The sequence below is a fragment of the Trachinotus anak genome, unplaced genomic scaffold (assembly GCF_046630095.1).
Source record: "Trachinotus anak isolate AG129_WGS33_773 ecotype Australia unplaced genomic scaffold, CSIRO_AGI_Tana_v1 ptg000019l, whole genome shotgun sequence".
In the NCBI taxonomy this organism is placed as follows: Eukaryota; Metazoa; Chordata; class Actinopteri; order Carangiformes; family Carangidae; genus Trachinotus; species Trachinotus anak.
The window spans coordinates 889967-902569 of NW_027273870.1; the positions used below are offsets into that span (position 1 = coordinate 889967).

General features: G+C 41.4%; 1 protein-coding gene across 1 annotated transcript; it reads right to left on the bottom strand.

Moving 5' to 3' along the window:
• Positions 1-995: 995 nt before the first annotated feature.
• Positions 996-12005, bottom strand: cfap52 (cilia and flagella associated protein 52). Its single transcript, XM_071503331.1, has 14 exons — positions 11802-12005; positions 11249-11448; positions 10408-10544; positions 10159-10287; positions 9838-9937; positions 9414-9530; positions 8914-9014; positions 8567-8737; positions 7715-7863; positions 7328-7473; positions 6683-6834; positions 5620-5722; positions 1755-1866; positions 996-1405 (listed from the first exon to the last, which is right to left on the bottom strand). Exons 1-14 carry the CDS (start codon positions 11860-11862, stop codon positions 1221-1223), a joined length of 1863 nt encoding a protein of 620 aa, XP_071359432.1. The 5' UTR covers positions 11863-12005; the 3' UTR covers positions 996-1220.
• Positions 12006-12603: the final 598 nt, after the last annotated feature.

A 12603-nucleotide genomic window follows, 5' to 3' on the forward strand; every position in this document is an offset into this window, starting at 1 on the left:
CTGCTCGTAGACCCTGGAAGCTCCACAGACCGAGTGAAATGGATATAGCAGAAGCATTTGGTCAGATGTGTAACTCACAGTCCTGGTTTTCAGAAAGGATCCAGCATCTTTTGTGCTATATTCAGATTCTAATCATCTGAAGCTTAATTTCACAGCTCACCAGTACTAAAGATTGGATTTAGTGGGCCACATGTGCTGATTTATTGAAATAGATAGTCAGGGCTTTATCCAATATTTCCATAATGTCCCTGATGCTATTATTCCAGCATTGATAGGAAACATGCACACGATTCACCATCATAACAAATAGTAAACTAGTTCTGTGTAAAACTGTGACTATATGTTTTTTCCACTCACTCGTACTGTGGTTGTCCTGTGTTCATAAATGTGGTGGAAAGGGGCAAAGACAGAGACGCCCTGTTTTACTGATCCAGGGATGTTTTTGCTGACTTGGTTTACACTGCAGGTTTGTTATTTTACTGAGGGGAAGCAGGGGTGAGTTATTAATTATTCAGATTAGCCATTTTGAAGAACAGTGAGGAGAATGGGTCCAGATCAGAGACAGTCAGAGAGGCTTTCTGTGGTACGCTGCCTCCCTCTTCCACCAGCATCCTTCAGGGAATCGCTGTTGATAGATTAGCTGACAAGACCCACGTGTTTAGGTGCCAAGAATCCGGGCCTTCTCTTTGTCTCTACGGCAGCAGACAGAGGAATCATATCTGAATAAAATATGCATTTAATGTACTGTATTGTATATCCTTCTATTTATATATTCTGGTTTCATCATCATTGAGAGAATATGTTGTTGGTCATTAGTTCTGCTGTTCCCAAACAGTCTAAAGAAGAATATGCAGACTCTTTGATGTGAAGTATAGTAGGTTTCCTGTGCCTTGATGTGTAATTTTATATTCATTTAAAGTGTTGCTCTGTGATTTCCCATCTATTCACCTCCTGTGGGGAATTACCACATAAGAGACTACACAGCTCAAGAGGTGTAATCTTTTCACTTATGTCTATATTGAACTTTTGCTGCTGAAAGGAAAAAATGGTATATAATCATCAAATATATTCATCAAATTACCTTTATGTCATTTGGTCATGTTAATTTGAATCCTTATGACAATATTTGCTAAGTCAGAGGGAGGTTAAAGGAGAATTTTGAATAAATCTGAGTATAAGTGTGGAGGTTTCTGTTCCTTCTATTGTCCATGAGCGTGACGTTATGAAGAACAAGACGGATGAGGGAACCTCCACCGGAGAATGGCTCCATCGGCACTGGTGCTGACTAGGGTCCGGTTGTTGGAGCAGAGCTTGATGCTGGTGATACTGCCACCGTGAGCTATCCCTATGTGGGTTACTGCACCTTCCATGTAGTCCCACACCTTCACCAGCTTGTCATCACCACCTGCCATGAAAGGGTTAAAGATGTATCACCACTCTGAGAGGTTTGAGCAGAGCACGCATTGTAGTGTCAGTCAGGGAGATGAAAACAAAGGCTCTGAAGAGTAGAGATGACACTCAAGATCAAGAGAAGTCAAAGCACACAGTTCTCTCACTAAAAGTTCTGTCTGAATCTATATTTACAAAAAAAAAACAAAAAACACAGTCATGTTCCATCTGAATATGAGCATCATCAGCAATAAACCAGCGGCTGATTTTCTAGATTCCTATTTCATTTTTGGTTGAATTATATTGATGGGGAAAATCATTAAAATGAGCAACGTATCAAGTGGCAGATGTGTAATGGGCCGTACCTGTCACAAAGTGTTTGCCGTCCTGTGAGATGTGCATGCCATTGATGGCCCCAGACTGCGAGCCCTCCAGTTCTCTGATGGCAGAGCCGTCGTACACGTCCCAGTAGGCAACCTGAGGAAGACGTTAACACACAGAAACCCTGTAATGTAGCTGCAGGTGTTGTACATTCATCATCGGTACTGGTTCCAAGAGGGAGGGAGATACAAACACTGTGCATGTTAAGTCTTCTGAAAGCTGATACTGTGGAGTCTCTTCTCTTCACTGTTTTGTAGAATAGAATCAGATCAGATGGGATGATATTATATTATCACACACATACTGTAATATGCAGTATGTGACCTCAAAGGAAATGAGCAGGTCTGTGGTTAGATTCTGACACCTTGTCACACACCACTACTGAAATTACAGGATGTTTGCTAATTTAAATGAGATTTAAACATCCAGAGGGTCTAACAACTGCCAAAGTATCAAGTCTCACAAAAGGCACTTGTTAGCTAAAGTTATTTATAGCGCAGGTGGCAGAAACATCACAGTGCCACACATCAACGAGGATTCTTTGTTGTTATTTATATGACCGAGCAGATTAGCTCTTAAAAGCGAGGTACATGAGGGGCCAAATGGATCCGATCATTAAAATCTGTCTTCTGAGGCATCCTGTATGAATGAGTCTCTAGTACAAGATTTAGTGGCACACTTAATAACTGATCTCAGTCCCAGGGTGTGTTTTAAAGGCCAGAGGACATTACAAAGTTAGTAAAACACAAGCTGAACAGATTTTAAAAAGTCCTTCAAGTGTTAAACGCACAACAAACCAAATTTAAAAACGTAATTACTGGAAAATCTATATATAGCCTGACTCTGATGATGCCAATACAAAGTATACAAAAGTTTACTATTTGACTTACCTTACATTAAAGCACATGAAGAGGTTGGTTAAGTGTAAAAGAAAAAGTTCATTTTACACAGAGCTGCTCAGAATAAGCCCAACATTTATGAGACAGGATTTCATTTCTCTGCATGAGACCATGCCTATAATGCATCACAGGAGGGGAAATGTAATCTCTCACACACGAATCAAATACTGTTGGTTATTCTGGAATGAAAGAGGAACAAAAGGCTCAGTAAAAACTGTTTTTTATAGGTTCAGAACTGCAAAGTGATTCTCAAAGCCATAAGCTGCCCTTTTAAGCTGCAGGAACATTTCTGTGGGGGTCATTTGAGTCCACACTGTTGTTCTACCTCAGATTGGCTTATTCAGATGGAATTCCTTGCTGATACTAATATTTCCACAAAATAACTTTGCAAAAGATAAATGCGGAAAACACAGCTGCCACCAAAGGGGAAAATTCATTATGAACACCAAATAGTCAGAATGTAAGGCTTACAGCTGTACAGATTACACAGACTCATTCAGCTGAGGTGTGCGAGTTTGCCGACATGAAACCATATAAGCAAAGTTTTCAACAAACACCAGAGACCTCCACAAATACAACTAGATTCCATCTCTTAGTATAAAATAAATCAAAATATACAGTATTCTGTAAATCTGTGTATGACAAGAGTTATTGTAACCTACTTATTCTTCCCCATGTCATCTTCCACCTCTTCCTCCTTGCCACAGTCACGACCTCTCCCTCCTTCCTCATCTGATTTCAGCAGCTTATTAGAGACTCCCACCTGTGTGAGTTGTCTTGGCCCATCTGTGTTCCCTCCACCTCAGCCAGCGGAATTGGCCCACGGCCACGACATTGGGCCACCAAGTAAATTAATTACACGCAGCAAGCAGGGCTTAACCCAGGAAGCTGTCAGCAGGGAAGGAGGACTGGTGATATCATTGGCCTGTGGAAGGAGCACTTTTAGGAACTCCTGAACCCAACCAACATTCTCTGAGGAGGAGGCTCAGGAAGGCCTTGCCCATATCTTTGGCAGAGGTCACTCAGGTAGTGAAGAAGCTCCTCAGCAGCAAGGCACCATGTGTGGATGAGATTCGCCCTGAGATGCTAAAGGCTCTGGACAGGTGTGTCCATTTTTGGGGGCCTCATAATTCCTTCCCTGCTATTTGCAAATGATTGGACTGATGGCCAGCACCATCAAAACTGAGGCTGTGGTTCTCTGCTGGGAGAAGGTGGATCGCTCTCTTCACGTTGGGATGGAGTTTCTGCCCCAAGTGAAGGAGTTTTAATATCTCAGGATCTTGTTCGTGAGTGAGGGTAGGGTGGAGGGAGAGATTGACAGGTGGATCCGTACAGTGTCAGCAGTAAAGCAGGTTGTCTGGGACCGATGTGGTTAACAGGGAGCTGAGCCAGGAGGCAAAGCTCTACAAGTTGATCTTCGTTCCAACCCTTACCTGTGGTCATCAGCTTTGGATATTGAAAGAATGAGATCACAGATACAAGTGGCTGAAGAGTTTCCTCTGCAGTGTGGCGGGCTCAGTCTTAGAGATAGAGTAAGAAGCTCTGACATCCGGAGGCAGCTCAGAGGAGAGCTACTGCCATTTGAGGCGGTTCGTGTTCCATTGGAGGGCTTCCAGGCACGTCCAACTGGAAGAATGCCTCGGGCTAGACCCAGAACACCGTGGAGAGATTATTATACTGTATATCTTATCTGGCCTGGGAACACCTCAGAATTGCCCAGGAGGAGCTAGAAAACGCTGCTGGGGAAAGGGACGTCTGGACTACTTTGCTGTGGCAGCAGGACTAATGGAACCATTAAATATGCATTTAAAATGAGCAACACGAAGTTACCAGTTATCACACTTATCTAAGTTCACATGGTGTTGCAAGGGTACTATCAAAAGATGCATCATCATCTTCTTTTACAATTTTTTATATTATCATTAATACATCTTCTCGCTGACCCTCCGCTCCCCTTTCCTATTTTTTCTCCTTCTCTTCACTCTTTCTCTCAGTTCTGTTGGTGCACTCACTCTGAATTTACTCACAGACACATGCCGGGATGTGATGAAGGGCCGGGGTAAGGAGAGGGGAGCGAGAGAGCATTGGTATTTGTTCTCCCAGACAGAGCGCCTGTGTCCTGGGATGAGCAGATGGTGGATCTGGCTGGCACTTGGGTGGCATAGGCACATCCGCAGGAAGGCACAAACACCACAGCACTCCCCTCTACTTCTACTCTCTCCCCCCTTCCATGAATCCCTCCTTCTCACTCTCTCTCTCCCCGCTCACTTAGCACATCCACACCGCCGTGTTAATCAGCACAACTTGTCCTCACCTCTCAGCGTGCAGGGGAGGAACAATATGGGTCTAGTGTGTGGCCGGGTTCAAGGGGTGTGGATGAAGTGCACAATCAAGGAACAGGCGTTTCATTCTGCCACTGTGAACTTCTGACCTTATATAAATAAACGGTGATGAGTTGATCACAATTACTCACAGAATAACAGACATGAAGGGCCGAGTGTTTTTGCCACAGTGACTAACAGCCATCACAATAGCATAATTATGTTGAGCTGGGAAACAAATTACGAGCTCTTCAAACTAATCTATCGGCATGCAAGTGTGTGTGATTGTGCAAGGCGTCATTGTGCTCCTCTGTGCTGATCTGACCAGAGTGACAGGCTTTTTTGCTCCTGCTCACTGAGTGGAGATTATAACAATAACAGCATAATGAGGTATTTAGATTATGACTGCTGAGTGTCAGTCTCTTTGCACCCTGAGGGATTTTCAGTCATTACACTCAATACATTCTGACTTGCTGAGTCCCACTGAATTCTTCACTAACCAGCTCTTACATGCCAGCGCATAAAACCAACCAAGACAAATCTCAAAGTAAAGATACATGCACAGATTTCTGAGACCACAATAACTGCACTGGGTGCTGAGTGAAAGTATTTGCGGTTCCAAAACGCACCTTTCTGTCAGTGCCACTGGTAATGATCTGGTATTCCTCTGGGTGGTAGCACACCGTCCTGAACAGTGTGTTGGCGATCACCATTTGAAGACTCACAAATCTCCTACAGGAGGAGACACAGAAGAGCCAGAAGATGCGATAAAAGAAACCAGAAAAGAGGGAAAGTTTCACAAGTGCAGTAATGGCCTTGAAAAATCATATGTGCTGGAGGTGCTCTCTCTCCATGAACTGCCCACTGCCCAGTGCTGTCTACTGCGATAATTCTAAAAAAAACAACAAAAACATGTACACACAGGGTGCCAATCTGGATTCATTTAGACACTTGTCTAAAATTCTTTTTAACATCAGCTTATTAATAATCATACCAAAAAAAGTAAACTCGTGCTACCCTTTAATCCACAGACTTATTCGTTGAAGAGGCAAGACAGCGAAAAAACACGACCACCGTCAGAGTTTTTAAAGGTTTTATTCTCCTCACAGAAGAAGCCAAAGGATTAAAGGATTTTAAGCTTTCTTTATAAAGAATGCACTGGATTTCTTTTTTATTCCTTCTGTACCAGCCAGACACCAAGTGTTTCTCTCTCATTACAACTCAGACCTTAAGGCAGCGCTCTCTACATTCCACTGTCATTTTCTTTCTGGTGGTTATGTATGTCATTAGCAATTATGTACAGTGTTTTTTCTGCTGGATAAAGTGATTATTTGATGCTTTAAGTCAAGTAATATGTCTTTCAATTCACCTGCTCTCAGCAAAATAGACCCAGCCCAGTGTCAAAAAATCTGTGATTCATCCACCTTGAGGTTGTGGGCTGCATGAAGAATTAATTCATGAAGTAGAATTTGAGTTAGTGGAGACAGCTCTCGTTTTCCAGGGGTTAGACGGTATTTCATGTAACCACTAAAATCAATGAGAGAGCCTCAAGAGAGTGTTTCATTCACTAGTTATACAAAAAACAAGCATAAATACTGTATGTATGCATGCAGTATGAAATGTGTGTGTTTCTGTTCTTGCATTGTGCTCTGCAGTTCAGACAAGTGATAGGTTTGCAGATGGGATACTCACACTATGTCCCAGATGATGCAGGCACCATCAGAGCTGGCAGTGACACACTCTTTGTCGTCACTCTTGATTTTGATACAGGCGACAGTGGCTTTGTGCTCTTTCATGTTCTCCAGCAGCCGATGACCACGCGGCTGCAGCTCCCACACACGCACCTACAACAAGTGAAGCCAAACTCATTCAGCTTTAAAGGACACGATGCTTCATGCACATGATGCTTAATTAAAATACTCTCTCATCTGTCTTTCACTGATTTGTAATGCAATTGTGTAACCATGGAAACAAAGTTAAACACCTATTGGAAAAAGATCTTTCGCAGTATGCCTTCTTTCATTTTGAACTGTGTGCTTAAATACACATGTTAAAATATCAGTCTTCCTCTAATCAGTTGGGTCTTCTTAATTTAAAAACCAAACTGTCCAGAATATTGTGTGTTGTGTAACCAACTGTTTACTAGACCCGGTGACTCCTAGGCCGACATTTGCTGTAATCTTGGAGAAATCAGTGGGCACTGGTATTCTAAAATATAATATTTTAATGATATTGTAGAGAATTTCAGTACGTTACCATATGTTCTTACTCGATGACGACACTGAACATTACACCATCTAAACAATTATAGGTTTGAAGTGCATCATGTCGGCTGACCTGCCCCTCTCCCCCTCCACTGACGATCCTCTTGCAGTTCTTGGTGCCAGCGATGGCTGTGACACCCATTCTGTGTGCGTTGTGAATGATGAGCATGAGCCGACCGCTTTCCGGCGCAAACACACGAATCTTACCATCATTCCACGCTAGAAGAGAGAGAAATCAGTTACGAAGCATCGGCTTTCAAGAGCATTAATTTGATTCAGTGGGTAAAATGGTATAATCTTAGTGGAAATGGGTAACTTAAGAAATATAACATAATACAATTAATATAATATAAATATAATTATGGCTGAACTACAGGTCGCACTAAGACACAAAAACTTTTTGTGATAATAATAATAAGCTCCAATGTCATTTTTGCAGATATCTCTCGCTGACTCCCACCACTGATGATGCTGTGTCCATCAGCCATGAAGTCCAGGGAATTGCAGGTCATGTTGGGTACAGTTATGCGCAGCAGCTCTTTGGGCTTGTCTATGTGCCACAACCTGATGTCCTCCTCAGAGCAGGTTGCAAATAATTCAGATGTTCCACTAATAGAAACACAAAAGCAAAAAATGGAGAGAGAGAGAGAGCGAGAGAGAGAGAGAGAGAGAGAGAGATGTAGAGTTATGGTTAATTGAATGTGGGTATAACCAAGTGAGCTACAAGCCCCCAAGAATCTTCATATAATTATTGACATTATCAAGTTGGATTCAATACATTATCCAGGTTCAGTGTACGTGAAAGCAGCTGTTTTTCTAAGCGTAGAATGGAGTGACATGGATGAGGCATTCATACGTCACCCTCTAGTGAGCACAATGGGGTACTGAAGTCAGGCATTGTGAGAAAAAAACACTGTAAAAAGACGTACAACTACTCGCGTTACAGCTTTAGGAATTATTACCTGCAATGTTCATGTAATATTAGGAAAAGCCCATTAGCAAAAACACACAACCTGTACAATCCCATAGCTGTTTGTTTTGTTGTACTATAGATGACACAGGGGATACTTTTTTTTCTACAAGAGGAAGGATTTGTGATCATCATGCTGTAAAAGTGATTCTTTTACAGCATGATGGAGTTTAATTTGTCTTCATTTCAATCAATCTAGGATGTATATTTCTTCCATATTTAAAAGCTGACACAAGCCATTTGCCATTTTAAACCATAAAAAGGATTAAGAGATCGTAAATACTTTGTCATAAGTGACTGAGGACTTTGACTCTGTCCCTGAACTGTCTGTCTCCCACTTACAAAGAGATGGCTACGTCATTGACGGGACTGTTGTGGCTGGTGGATATGAGTTCAGCTTTGAAGTCCACATAACTGAAGCGGTACATCTGAGCAGCCTCTGTCCCAACAAAGAACTGCTGGCCCTCTCCTCTTATAGCAATGGAGGTCACCCCCTTTTCCAGCTGGACTTTTCTAAAGTGGGAAAAGAGAAAAAAGGAGTAAAATAAGCACTAAAAACTGTTTATGTGACACTGGTATCCTGGATTTTTATTTATAGAGGAAAAAAAAAAATTGTGATCAGAGCGCACCATGTTACCAAATTGATTTTTTTATGGGGGTTACACAAATGATGCAGTTGCTGGACTCACTTAAGAGTTTTGAAGTTAGTCCTGGAACACAGAGTGAAGGTGCCAGATCCAGAGCCTACAAGCAGGTCCCCAGACTTCAGTGTCCTTAGGACACTGACACCCTGCAAAGAACAGGTATGAGCACTGAGTTTTAAGATATGGACCTATAAAGTTATTATACATAAGAATATATCACTCTCATCAGTTCCAAGTTCTTTGATGCAAGATGAACCATCTATCTGCAAAGATCTGGTGAGTTTTGTCATTGACGAGCTGTCTGAATTACTCACACACTATCAACACACTATCAACAAAAGAGTCTGGATACTAGTAGTAAAGGAACATATCCATAAAAGAAGAAATTACAGTTGCAGGTCAAATAAAATTCACAACATGACATGAGTTGTTGCATAAATTTCCCAATGAGCATTCCATCAGGAATACAGTTCAATCAACTCTACACACACAGCAGGAGAGTACGAGTGAGCTGAAATTACCGTCACCCAATTAAGCTGACCTACCAGGCTGTATTTTGTTTTAACTGGACCGCAGTCACTCAGAAGCCCCGTCTTCATGGTGATTTTCATGATGTCTCCACTGGTGGTGCCACAGAAAACGAACTGATCATCCTCTGAGATCTGTTTAATATAGAAACAAGTCAACCTGAGCAACACTATCTAATATCACTAGATCTAGTGAAATATAAGTTTTGGGTTTTTTTTTTTTGTTTTTTTTTTTCAAAATGAAAAGAATCACTGTGTAATATCACATTCTGTAGTTTGCTTGTGTGCCTACAAGCACACAACTGCTGGTAATGTCCATACATTATTAGCTGTATATCAACTCAGCTGCTCGTACTGCAGTTGTACCACCAATCAAAATGGCAAACTAGTTAAATGAGCTGGTTAAACAAGCTGATGTGAATGAAAGACTTTGAACTTGTACCTCAACACATTTCACAATCCTCTTCAGTTTTCCTGTCTGACACTCTATAGGCCTGATCTTCCTGTTGGGGAGGTCCAGCTCCCAGACTCGCAATGTTTCACTGCCCAAAAAAGTCCAATTATATTAAAATGCATTCAGAGATTGCCATAGTAACCACAGGGATCATGACAGAGACACATTTTGAATGATAAAAAACAATAAATAGATGTCTTTACTTTAATTTTGTTAGCAAGTGAATTAAGATTTAATTTGATGATAAATCCTCTGAATAAGGTAAAATCTGTGTTCATGAGTTGCACTTGACTTAAACCAGCCACTCACCTCCCAGCAGAAACAAAGATATTGTCATTTGTGTTTGAGTACTGCACAGTCAAGCAGTGACCAGCGCTGCAAGCTGAAGCTGGGCTCCCACAAATGGCCTGCTTGGTCTCAATATTCCATATGACGATGCTGAAAACACACAGAAAACACCCGGCACACTCAACAAAAAGAGAGTATAAACAGCTCAGTGAATTTAAATAATGTATGTTTCCTGCTGAATTCAAGCACAACATACTGTACTCTGTTTACCTGCCATCATCCTGACCCCCAAGAGACACCAGGTACTTGTCATTGGGAGAGAAGGCCAGTGCCTCCACCTTAGCTTTGTGGAGCAGCAGTTGGGCATAGATCGTTCGCTTTGCATAGTCCCAGATAATTACTGTAGCCTAGAAAAAGATGCACATACACGTTCGTTTTGCCATCGCAATATGTGAGTTTGAATCCAACATGGATTCAAACTCACATATTCTTAATGCAGAAAACACTGACTTCTTCCTTAACATACCAGGCAAGACCAAAGGAGGACAACTTATCCCTATAATGCCAAATGCATCAAATTTGATACAAGCATTTCTGAGACCTCTTGCATCACCTTATGGTAAAAACTTCACTCAAAACCCTCTTGTATCCAATCTGACACTTGTCTTCCAGCCCCTGGTGGAAACCTTTATCACTACAACAATTCAAACACAGCACATGGGACAATCCAGGTTGGCCACCTTCTGATAGTTCCCAACTCACTGGATCAAGGTAAAGAAAATTGCGATTTTTACGATTTTCCAGTGACATTTTCTTTACAAATTTTTAGTAATATTCTAACATGAACACTTAATCTGTTGAAGCAAGTTATAATTACATAATTTTTTGAATTTTAGTATGTAGTAAAATTGTGTATAAAATTTGGAAAAACCTATATGCAAATAATTTTTTTTTTCAAATTTTGTGAAAGGGCCAAATAAAGGTTCCAGATTCAAGAAATCAGAATTTTCTGTCCATTATTTCTGGGGTCAGGCATTACAGGGATTTAGTGTGTTAACCTGAGCTATATCAGAAACTTTACAAATGGAACATTTATCTTAAGTGCAGCTACCTTAAAGCCCATGAAGTTGACCTGCCCAGAGGCAATATATAATCCACTTTTGGACACTGAAACACAGGAGACATTGTTTGTGTGTCCGTGTAGGAACTCCTGCTTGCCATCTTTGATCCTCTTCAGAATGACCGTGCATCCCAGAGGATAGATGAGGTGCTCCCCGTCAGGGTGGACTCTCAGGCCCGAAGAAACGTGCCCTGGTGATACAGAGTGTAGCACACAGTAAGATCTGACATGTTTTAAGACAGAAAAGATCAACTGTTAGTGATCAAACCTTATTTCAAAAGGTGGATGAGCAGTCAGAGGTAATCTAGCTAAGTACGCCGTAGGGTCTGTCTATAGCTTAAGATCGTTAGCAACCCTGCTCAATATTTCATCCTGGCTCCTCCTAATATGATCATTTTAATAACATATCTGGAGCATTTTAAATGTAATATATATCGCACAATACACAACAACTGAGAAGAAAATCCGAGGGGTTTCATGAACGCTAGTTAGCATATGTAGTTCAACAATAGTTATTAACTGTAAAGTTTGCGGGGAAACTCACCGTTGAAGCCAATGACAGCCTCCAGTTCAAGTTGAGGAACGCCATGTGTTTCCAGAGCCATGGCTGAAAAACTCTTTTTCCTGTAAACTGTTCAAATGAGGCCGATTTCAATCAATAAATGCTAATTTAGCCAGAAAAACAAACGTTAGGCCGCCGTATCTATGGCCCCTCAACTACACACAACAGACGTTACCTAGCAACAGCTGGAAGCCTGCTGGCCAGCCATTGGTCGGTGAGATGCCCTCGCTGCCTTCACGTGCAGTCGGAAATTTCTAATGTTAAAAGCGTTCAGATGAAAACCTTGAGATTAACGGGTAAACCGTGGGCAACAGTGACAAATACACACCAAAGACACACTTTACTGTCCGTGCTATAGGTGCAGACCGATCTATCACTTAAAATATGACCTGACATTACATAGAAATCTGAAAAGTAAAAAAACAAAGTTTAAGTAATAATCATTAATTAATCAATAATTAATAAAATATAAATATAATTATGGCTGAAGGCACAAAAACTTTTTGTCATTTGTCAATGTCTTTTTTGCAGATATCTCTCGCTGACTCCCACCACTGATGATGCTGTGTCCATCAGCCATGAAGTCCAGGGAATTGCAGGTCATGTTGGGTACAGTTATGCGCAGCAGCTCTTTGGGCTTGTCTATGTGCCACAACCTGATCCTGATCCTGATCCTCAGAGCAGGTTGCAAATAATTCAGATGTTCCACTCACAGAAATACAAAACCAAACATCTAAAAATCCTTCTACAGCGAAATGGTTTGCGGCACAATTAAAGACATCAT

What these genes read in the sequence shown, in the direction of transcription:
- cfap52 (XM_071503331.1), bottom strand. Translation starts at nt 11,862, where the DNA reads ATGGCTCTGGAAACACATGGCGTTCCTCAACTTGAACTGGAGGCTGTC. An exon ending in GGCTGTCATTGGCTTCAACG is followed by an intron (nt 11,449 to 11,801) that starts GTGAGTTTCCCC and finishes CTGTATCACCAG; the next exon opens with GGCACGTTTCTTCGGGCCTG. An exon ending in GGATTGTGAAATGTGTTGAG is followed by an intron (nt 9,531 to 9,837) that starts GTACAAGTTCAA and finishes TATATTAAACAG; the next exon opens with ATCTCAGAGGATGATCAGTT.